The following is an 11248-nucleotide window of genomic DNA, read 5'->3' as shown; positions in this document are numbered from 1 at the left end:
AATGAAATACACACAAGGACACATATAAGGTTAATGTTATTGGGCAAAATTGCCCAACACTTATTGGTTACAAAAATGTGAGCGGTATTGGCTTGGCATTGAGTGGACCTGACTATATCGACTCCTGCCCGCAGAGCAGGAAGTCAAGTAAGGGTAACCACTGGTAGGGGGAGCTCCGTCGATTCAGACCAACTCAAGCTCCACCTGGGCCCAAGGGGTAGTGGCATGGCCCTAGCCCCACCCCGGCTTCGGACGAGATCCACACCTCTGGATTCCTTTAACGGAATACCCTTAAGCTTGGAGGGGCAGGCGATGGCCAGGCCTCCCCTCTCCCATCATAAGGTCACCCAATGCCTAACAACAACACCTTACAAAGTTGTGACAGTTGCTAAGCGGTAGGCGAAAACCACACGGCCAAGCCAATCTGCCAAGTGGAAAAATGCCTACCAGGCCCCTGACAAGGGCAGGCGACCAACCGAAGTCCACAGCAAGGCCATTGAAGCAAAACCTGCAAGTAGGGAGGGAGGGTGGGAGATTGAGGAAGCGATCCGAAAGGAAGTCCTCCGCTCGCGCCTCTGTTTTAAAGTGGGTCCTAGCCACGCCCCCCAGCCGGCCAATTGGCCGGCTGTTAGCTGACGCAACCGGGAATCCTCCGGGTGACGAGGGACAAAGTCCCGCCCCCCGGAAGTGAGAGGGCAACCATGCGGTCCACCGCAACTCCTCCCACAGGTAAGTGGAACGGATTTCTCACAGCCTCCAGCCAGTTTCCCCCCTGCAGCCTGCAAGCATTTTTTTAAAAAGAAAAAGAGGGTGGAAAGGGGCAGGCACCTGGGAATAAAAACTTTGGCAATCCCACTCACCATTGAAACCGATGTGTTTTGACAATACATGATTTTGGCTTTATGCGCTATTCCCGGACCATAATCCCAGTGTAAATTGAAAGTCACCTGTACTAGATTTTCATCTTTTCTACAGAGGTGCTTGATTAGCATTTTAGCAGAATAAGGTAAGAAGGCTTATCCTCGCTACTCTGTCTCCCACAGCAAATATTTCTAGCAAATAATAACCTGGCAGAATTTTGCAGTTAGAATGTTTCATAAACTCAAATGACACAGCAAAACAGCACAACCCTGTACCTTGGTAGTCGATGTCAAATATTAGAAGACAGCTTTAAATAGAATTCAGCTTTGGAAGAAAGACTCCATGCGATTCAGATATTTAATCTGATATTTAATTTGCTGCCTGTTTCTTTCCAATTCTTAGATGCACAGAGACGCAACCTAAAATCTGTTGATTTCCTTGCTGTTGTCTAGGAAGTTCATAATTCTGGTTTATGGCATAGCTCCAAGAAGCAACATTAGTCTCTCTATATAACAACTTTTACTGCAGTTAAAGTGGTAACAGAAATTCAGGGCTTGCCACATTCATTTTCACCCATCACAGTGTTTCTGCAGCTGAGCAATCTGTAATAGTTGTTATAAGTGAATCATTCAAGTGCAGCCGTTGGCATCTTGATGCCAAAAGGAGTCAAGTAATGCCAATGAAGCAGAAAATTTGGGGATGGCTATACAGGTATCTCAGTGGTAGAGCATCCGCCTTGTGTGCAGAGGGTCCCAAACTCAATTCCAAGTAACTCCAGGGCTAGAAGAGACTCCAGCCTGAAACCCTGGAGGGCCACTTCCAGTTAGTGTAGACAGTACTGAGCAAGATTGAGCAATGTTCTGACTCAGTATAATTTCTGTGCTCCTAAAATATTTCATAGAAAGGTGGAGCCATGACCACGTATGCATGGTGAAATATAGCTCCCTCTCTGTGTGAAATGATTTCCTCCTTAGCATTTAGTGAAAGGCGCTGTGGTCTAAAGCGCTGAGCCCTAGGGCTTGCCGATTGGAAGGTTGGCGGTTCGAATCCCCGCGACGGGGTGAGCTCCCGTTGCTCTGTCCCAGCTCCTGCTAACCTAGCAGTTCAAAAGCACGTCAAAGTGCAAGTAGGAAAATAGGTAACACTTCGCCGGGAAGGTAAACGGCATTTCCGTGTGCTACTCTGGTTTCACCAGAAGCAGATTAGTCATGCTGGCCACATGACCCGGAAAAACTGCCTGTGGACAAACGTCTGCTCCCTCGGCCAGTAAAGCGAGATGAGTGCTTCAACTCCAGAGTTGTTTGCGACTGGACTTATCTGTCAGAGGTCCTTTACCTTTACCTTTTAAGAGACGTTAGGAGAAATTCATTCTTGTGTAAGGGATTGTTCTACCATGGCAAGCAATTTCAGTTTGTCAGGTAGAGTGACCCCCCCCCCATGCGCCAATGCACCATGCTGTTCTGGGCGTTTTCCCCAAAAACCAAAACTATTTGGTGGGACCCATGTGAGGAAGAAGGGGAAAGTCCCAATGAGAAGGCCTTCTGCTAATGGAACTCATTAATTGAATCCATTGTGTTATAGTTGGTATACTAGGGTGTCTTAAATAATTGAGGATCACTTAACATCGGTTTGTAGACTGGATCTTTTAAATCTAAAAACAGACAAAAGCTTTTATATATTTTTGTGGGGAGCAGGGGAATCTTCTGAGGGGCTTGCTTTTATTACAAGTCATTCAAAGTTTGAAGGAACCCCATGTAGCTAAAACAGTTTTAGAATGAGAGCAAGATGCCTACTTACATTTATTGTTGATTTGTGGATAATACTTCAATCTACCTGAATGTACAAGTTACACATAGATTTTGCTTATTTAAGGTTTCACATGCTCTCACATTGCATAGTTCTCCAAAGAGTCAGCCAGCCAGCCAGTCAGTCAATTTATTGTGTTTTAGCAAACAACCTTTCTACACATAATGTATAATGTAACAGTATCATCTAAGGTATTTCTCTAAAATATGTTTTCAATGTCTTCAGGTTGGCAGATCGACAGAGAGCCCCATAGATTTTGTTGTAACAGATACAATTTCTGGCAGTCAAAATGGTGATGAAACTCAGATCACCCAAAGCACCATCTCCAGGTTTGCGTGCCGCATTGTCTGTGATAGGAACACACCATACACAGCCAGAATCTTTGCAGCAGGATTTGACTCTTCTAAAAACATATTCCTTGGGGTAAGTACATGTAGTTTCTCTGCAAGCCTCTCTGTCATGATAATTTGTTGCATAAACCCTCTTATCACAACATGATGGCTGTTTGCTGGCATTCAACTGCAGATTATTTTTTCTTAATATGAACACATAGTACATAGGAAACTGTCAGATTATTGTCCATCTAGCCCAGCATAGACTACTCTGAGTGGCTGCAGCTCTGCAGTGTCTCAGTCCAGAAATCTTTCCCATCACTTGCTACTTGATCTTTTTAACTGGAGATTCCAGAATTTCAATGTGAGATCTTCTCCATTCAAGACTATGTGCTGCATCATGAGCTAATGTCACCATAGAAAATCTGGAAGTAGGATCTCACCCTTTGCTTCCTCATTGCAATGTGGAATCAAGTGCCTAATTGGGCAAAATTGACAATAGAGGTGCTGCCATATGTAAGCTTGGTTACCATGCTGAAAGAGGAGGTACAACAACTTGAGGCCCACCTGTCCACACTTCAAGCTACTGGGTAACATGAGGACATTCTTGCTAGACTATCCTGGAACAGAGATGCAGGCAGAGTACCCCTAGAGAGGAGGAAGATTGCCCAATTCAGGAGATAAACCTCTGGAGGAACATGACACATGATAGTCCATCAGGAGCCATGCTGTGTCTCTGGAGCTACAAAATTGATTCTATGCCCTCACCTCGGACACTGATTCTTGGCCAGAGGAGCAAGAACAGTGGTTGCAGACCTCAGAACACATCAAAGCGGCAGCAGAAGGTATACCTTACCGAACGATTCCTGCTGCTTCCCAGAGAAGGAAGAGACGTGTGGTGGCGGTGGCAGATGACTCCTTATTGAGTGTTACAGAGGCGGCGGCAGTGTGTAGAAGAATGACTCATGGTTTCAGTTGTCTCTACACAAATGCACAGAGTATGAGAAACAAGTAAGAAGAACTTGAGCTCTTAATATAGGATGGCAAATATAGGCTGGTGGGATGAATTGAGTGTAGAAATTGAGGAGTACAACCTGCTCAAATGGAATAGATCAAACAGGAAGGGAGGAAGAGTAGCATTATATGTAAATTGTGTGTACACTTGTGAAGAGATCCATGGCTTGGAACATGGAAGGCAGATTGAGAGTAGTAGGGAAGGAGGCAGTTTTTCAGGTAGTTGGAGCTAGGCTGTTTAGGACTTTAAAGACTAATGTGATTTTCTTTCTGTCCCTTCTGATAAAGAGGCAAGCTGTTTTTTTTAGCCAAACTATTAGTAATAGTTGTAATTGTGTGCAGATGTTTACTTTGCTGTTCTGTGCTAAATGTTGAGTTTAGAATTTGAAGCAACCCTTCCTTTATTATAGCTATTTTTCTTTGGGAAGCTTACTTGCGGTTGCAATCTTGAATACTATTACAAGTTTTGAATGTGGAAAGGCTGAGTAATTTATCTTTTATTTCTTCCTGTGGCCTTCTGTATAGGAAAAAGCAGCAAAGTGGAAGAATCCCGATGGACACATGGATGGATTAACAACCAATGGCGTTCTAGTCATGCATCCAAAAGGAGGGTTCACTGAAGAATCGAAACCGGGAGTCTGGCGGGAAATTTCAGTTTGTGGTGATGTGTATACTCTGCGTGAAACAAGATCTGCTCAGCAAAGAGGCAAACTGGTAAGTTGGGAAGTTCATGATAGCGGTTTTATTTCAAAACTTTCTAGCCATATTTCTCCATATTACTCAAATTGGCTTCCATATGAAAAGAAACCATAATTAAAATGCAACCTAGATAGCATAAGGAATAAAGCACCAGAATCAATACAGTAAACAAAGCAGTAATCTTCTAGTCCTAAAGATCTCCTAAATAAAAGTGTCTTAGCACCAGGAGAACGGTGCCAGACAGACATGACTTAGCTGGCAATCCTTGAAAGTGTGGTAGCACAGTTAATTATTGAGATAACAGCCCTTAAGATATAATAATAATTGAATACTTATTATTTATATGCTGCCTGTCTGGGTTGCTCTAGCCACTGGCCAGCTTCCAACAAACTGTAAAGTTACAGTAAAAATATACTGATCCTAGGCTGGCGCTGTGGTCTAAACCAGTGTTTTTCAACCACTGTTCCGCGGCACACTAGTGTGCCGTGAGATGTTGCCTGGTGTGCTGTGGGAAAAATTGAAAAATTACTTTATATATAGTCAATATAGGCACAGAGTTAAAAAATCTTAACATTTTTTAACATTTTCTAATGGTGGCGTGCCTCGTGATTTTTTTCATGAAACAAGTGTGCCTTTGCCCAAAAAAGGTTGAAAAACACTGGTCTAAACCACAGAGCCTAGGGCTTGCCGATCAGAAGGTTGGCGGTTCGAATCCCCGCGACGGGGTGAGCTCCTGTTGCTCAGTCCCTGCTCCTGCCAACCTAGCAGTTTGAAAGCACGTCAAAGAGCAAATAGGAAAATAGGTACCGCTCCAGTGGGAAGGTAAACGGTGTTTCTGTGCGCTGCTCTGGTTCGCCAGAAGCAGCTTAGTCATGCTGGCCACATGACACGGAAGCTGTACGCCGGCTCCCTCAGCCAATAAAGCGAGATGAGCGCCGCAACCCCAGAGTCGTCCGCGACTGGACCTAATGGTCAGGGGTCTCTTTACCTTTACCTAGGCCTAAAGCTCAATGCTGGCATTTTCAATTAAGCATACAAGTAGCTAATAAGCCACTGACGTTGGGTAATAATTCTGTTGGGTGCCCCCACACCAGCTTCCAGCTAGGACTCTTGATGTTTTGCATTACTTGTAGCCTCAGTGGCAGCCCCCATAGAGCATGTTGCAGTAAGCTCACCATGAGGTTACCAAAGTGTGCATGACTCTAGCCAAGTCTTTCCATACCACTGGGAATTGTGCCTTATTGGGCTCACAGTGGTTGCCTTGTGGTGTGATCAGGTTAACTTGAATGGTGGCTTAATGTTTTGTCCTATCCTGCGGCCTTATAAGGGAGGGGGGGAAATCCATCTTGCTCCAAAAATGGAATGTCTCCTGAATGCTAGGCAGAAAATGCCGCTTTGCATTCTTCTCAGCCTGCAGTTTCTGTGATGGATGGTTCTGACCATGACTGTGAGAGTCTGCAGTATGACCTTTCTGCTTCATTTAAATCCAAACTTGTTGCTGACGAATTGTGTGCCAAAAGAACAAAAGTTTCAGGAGAGTTTTAGTTTTGAACATGAAGCGCGTGACAATCTTGAAGAAATTCTGGCCTCGTCTTCTAATAAGTTGATTGTGTGAAGACATGCCTGTTGGTGATCTCTTGCACTTTTTGGCCACAGTGTGTGCAATTGTGGCCAGAATCACTGTGCATATATTCTTGCCAACTTGCCATGTCATGCCTCTGACAAAGTGGGCTTTGTTACAGTAAATGTGTTTAGACTTATAAGAGGCCACAAGACCCTTGCCACAACAACACAGTATTATGGCTATCCTGCAGGATCTGTCAAAAGATATTACTCTTGTTTATGCAGTTACATCAGTTTGCAGGACACATTGAGTGACATGTGCATTGTAAGTTCCACTCCTTTTGCCTAATTTAGCAGTAAGCAAGACAACAACAGTTGAGGAGGAAATGGAGATACAAGGACAAAAAGGAATTTGGATTTGCTTTCTTTGTTTAATCTGTAGCAGCTTGCTATAGAGGAGGGGCTATTGCATCAACATTTCTACATAAAATACATGTAGGAGAACAGAAGAAAGCTGAACGCTACAAGAGGCTGACAGAAAAGGGTGTGGGGAAAATGCATTTGGGGGGGGGGGGGGTTCACTTCACTTCAGAATGAATTAGCTGTCAAACTGTCCTCCATCTCTGTCTGCCCTTTTAGGTAGAAAATGAAACCAACGTCCTGCAAGATGGTTCTCTCATTGATCTGTGCGGAGCCACACTCCTGTGGAGAACAGCAGATGGCTTATTTCATACACCGACTCAGAAACACATAGAGGCTCTACGGCAAGAGATCAATGCAGCAAGACCCCAGTGCCCTGTGGGGCTGAACACGCTGGCGTTTCCCAGCATCAACCGCAAGGAAGTGGTGGAAGAGAAACAGCCCTGGGCTTACCTCAGCTGTGGCCACGTCCATGGCTATCACAACTGGGGGCATCGTAGCGACACAGAAGCCAACGAGCGTGAGTGTCCGATGTGCAGAACCGTTGGTCCCTATGTGCCTCTCTGGCTCGGGTGCGAGGCAGGCTTTTATGTTGATGCTGGTCCGCCAACATATGCTTTCACCCCTTGTGGGCATGTGTGCTCGGAGAAGTCTGCCAAATACTGGTCCCAGATCCCACTGCCACATGGTACTCATGCGTTCCATGCTGCCTGCCCTTTCTGCGCTACCCAGCTGTCCGGAGATCAGAACTGTGTCAAACTTATTTTTCAGGGTCCAATTGACTGATGACACCATTTTACAGATGACCACGATAAAGCTCACATGGTTAACAATTTACTGTGAAGATAAAGAATTTGCCACTAACTCTAGATTTTACCTTTTTATAGGATTGTTATTAATGAGGGCTTTTCGGGGGGGGGAATAAATCAGCTGGGAGTAATTTGGAGTGTGGTGATACACTGATACCTGGAACCAAACAGATACCAGTGGCATTGCATGCTCAACAGAAGCATGTTCATGATGACATCTTCTTGGTAAAATTGTAGTATATTTGTAATATTTTTTTTCTTAGTACCCTTGATCAGAAGAAGAAAAAAAGATACCAATGTCTTAATGATTTTTTAATCTTGGATTTTTTAACAGAAATGCTTTTCTTCTAAACTTTGACAAGCCTTTAAGACACATATTTTTTCAAGCTAAAAGGAGCATACAGAATGTAATTTGTCTGTCCTTTTCTCTCTCTCTCTCTTTTTAATTTGCAATATAATTAACTTGAATAGTTCATTCTCAAAGAGGATGTACTGAATGTGTGAGCAAACCTGGGTGAATGTTCACTAGATACATGCATTAAACAAGCCGTGAACACGAAAGGTTGGCTTCATAAACAATAGCACAAAAATATTATGGAATTCTGCAGTGTGGTGTAATGCAGCTGTCCAAAAAGAAAGGAAAAAATAAAATTACTTGAAATTTGGAGATCGCTGTCACTTCACATATTAATGTCTTTTTGACACAGAAGTTACCCTTGCATGTTCCCTGTATTAACATTACACATGAAACTAATGTGGGAAGATTTAAGATACGGGTTATCTGGTCCAACAGATGTGTTAGGTCACGTTTTTTTGATGTGCAAAAAGATTAGTTTGCTTCTGACTTTCCTGATGCAGCACAACTCTCTGACAGCCACTGTACTGTACTACCATTCTGCCCTGTGTTTTATAGACTTCGCACCAACATTAAGCTAATTTGTGACCAACCTTGGGCCCCTTCATACGTTGTCATAGTGTTGCAAGAGCCACTTTCTATGGCTTCATCCTTACTATGTGTTTGAATGACTTTGTTATATGGCTGTGCTGTGTTGTACATGCCCTTCCCACCAAGGCTGGTCTTGCCTACGTGGCTCCATCATTTTCTGGTGTTGATGCAGCACCATGGGTTGAAGCCAATGAAAACTGGCTTCTTCACCAGTGTGGGAACATGGGGATTTGCAATAACATGAAAACAGCTTTCATGAAAACCCAGGGGTGGTAAGGCACAATATATTATCAGCCCTTTTCAGCTTTGCATCTGATGCAATTTGTGTTACTTTTTACATGTATGCAGTTACATTCGCCATGTTTCAGTTTTCTGTCCGTTTCTAATTCTGCCTTTTTGGTGTTATTGCCACTCAATATAGTTTCCCCTTGCATGTCTTGGACCTGTGAGCAAACTGACTTGTTATAAATCCAGTTATTTAAGTGGCTGCTTTGCTATACCAGCAGAAGGTTTTGGTCTGCTCTCTTGCAAAACATAACACACGCTGGCCATGACGCGATGGCTTGTTTGGGACACTCTTTGAGTCTTAAACATGCGAGTCACCAAGAATCCTCCCACAGATGGTTAAATATTTGGTAGCTATTTTGAAATCAGTAATTAAAAATAAGCTGTTTTGCTGAGCTTCCTTCTATGATGCTGTCCAATGTGCAAACATCCTTCGATAGATTTAACACAGTTTATTAACTTTTCAGTTTGCCATCTGTCCTCCCCTCCCCTTTCTCTATTTTCAGATTCAGAGAAACACCAAATGTTACTATTAAATACCCAGAATTAATTCATTCCCTATGTGGTTTGAAATTCCTGTTTGAAGTGGGTGGGTGGAGTTGTGGGAAAGGAGGCAACTCAGTGCTCATTGTGAACTGACTGGGATTTCACGTACCCTTACCATATTCGCATTTCATCTGCTTGGGGTATTTTTATGCTTCTCCATCCCAAATTAATTGCACATCTGAAGTGATTCTGGCAGTTTGGATCTCCATTTTGTTAAATTCACAGCAACCCCTTGCTATGTGTGTGCCCTTTGTATAAATATATAATTTATATGATTTTAATATATTGTGTTATATACTTGAACTGGCCTGTTCATATTTTGGATGTAATATTGTTTTATAGTTAACCTTTTAAACATTTTCAGATGTTCATTGCCCACTGGGTGATGGGGCGTGTTGTTTTTATCTGCTGCTGTTTAATACAATTTTGCTGTATAAAAAAAGTTCAGCATTTTAAGTTGATGCACCAATTTCTTTTGTTTGGAAAGGTTTCACTCACTCTGCTGCATTTTTCTGTCAAATGCCATACTCCGTAGCTTGCCTGCCCCACTCAGTAGGTTGGGAAATAGGGCCAATTGTTTTATAAACACTTTGTCCTAGTGCCTTTTTTAAAATGAGTGCTCCTCACCTTTGATACTCCTCAAGACAAACGTGTAGCTCAAATTCTGACGATAGCCCTGTTTTTGTGTCACGGTTTGTAAGGTTTGCAATCCCATCCTGGTCTTTTATCATAGGTGCCTCAGACCCCTCCTTTATTCTGTCTGCTGCTCTCCAGGCTCTGTTATCGAGAGGCCTTTTGCCGACTGGCAAAATATCATAAAATCAGAGTTTTGAAATCTGCCTTGCTTGCCAACTTCAAGGGCAGAAAAACACAGTAGCGATGACTCAGGCCCTGCTCAGGTGTAGAATATTCCCACAATTAGGTTTCCTTCCATGTGTGAATGTATACCTAGAGATTGTTCCCCCTTCAGTTGTGGATTACATTGAAGCTACTCCAGACTCTTTCAAGAAGGGATCCATTAGACAGTCCAACCTGTGATTCTGAATCCTTTTTTGTGACCTAGGTTCCGCACGGTGACAGGTGTGCCTAGTGGGCTTCTTTGAGAAACAAGAGGAACTGATTTACTGTAACATTAATGTCAAAAGTGTTGGATTCACCCCCTGTTTTCATTGCATTTTTGTGAGAAAGAGAATGATGTTGGAACAGTTGAAAGATTTCCCAGGTTTCCATAACGCTCAGGCTGTGTTCAGTAGCTCTGAAGCACTGACTTCTCTGGCATGCTCATTTCCATACATTTTCATAAAGTTTTCTGGTGTTCTGTATATCCAAAGAGTTGTCCAAATTGCATTGCTTTTCACTCTTCTCGTAGTTCCTATACTTCCTAGTTGAAGTTTAGATTATCTCAGACTTTACAATGAATGGCAAACTAGTGTATAACATCTTGTGTTGTGCTGTCATGATTGTCAGTGTTTGATACCACGTTGAATCCAGACCCATGCTCCAGTGCCGAGTCAGAGGAGTTAAGTTCTCTCTGAATCAATCCAGGTTTTGTTGAACAAAGTCTCATTGTGGCCAGCACGAGTGATACTGCTGGCCTGTAGGCATAGGTAGACTTCGCAATTTTTTGCCATTGAAAGCTTTCATACCTCCATGTTGTAAGACATTGACTGGTTTAGTAACGATACTTATACCTATGTTGTGTGCATCTGTCTCCGAAAGCATCATAACAATATGAAATCTGTTTTCCCCCCACTGAACTGTTGTTCTTGTTTAGCTGCTTCCAAACAAGCTTTGGCTAAACTCCCAACTTCTGGCTCTAAACGTCTTTTCCTACTGATGTTTGTATGTCTTTCTCACTATTTCTAGGTAGAAAGTACAGGAGAAGTTAATGACTGTAGAGAGGAAGTTCATTTTGAACTATCATATTGCCTAAGATTGATTTATGATGGCTACATGTTCCATGGAGG

General features: G+C 43.0%; 1 protein-coding gene across 2 annotated transcripts in view; it reads left to right on the top strand.

Moving 5' to 3' along the window:
• The window catches only part of PELI2 (pellino E3 ubiquitin protein ligase family member 2), an 80154-nt gene extending 70417 nt beyond the window's left edge, over positions 1–9737 (top strand). The window contains exons 4-6 of one of the 2 annotated variants that reach the window (XM_033168954.1): positions 2893–3090; positions 4539–4727; positions 6915–9737. In XM_033168954.1, coding sequence (XP_033024845.1) covers positions 2893–3090; positions 4539–4727; positions 6915–7481 — 954 coding nt within the window. In that variant the 3' untranslated portion in view covers positions 7482–9737. The remainder of the gene's footprint in view (positions 1–2892; positions 3091–4538; positions 4728–6914) is intronic. The other variant, XM_033169037.1, reaches the window with a different exon arrangement.
• The last annotated feature ends 1511 nt before the right edge of the window (positions 9738–11248 follow it).

The sequence above is a fragment of the Lacerta agilis genome, chromosome 1 (assembly GCF_009819535.1).
Source record: "Lacerta agilis isolate rLacAgi1 chromosome 1, rLacAgi1.pri, whole genome shotgun sequence".
In the NCBI taxonomy this organism is placed as follows: domain Eukaryota; kingdom Metazoa; phylum Chordata; class Lepidosauria; order Squamata; family Lacertidae; genus Lacerta; species Lacerta agilis.
This window is presented reverse-complemented; position numbering and strand designations above follow the sequence as displayed.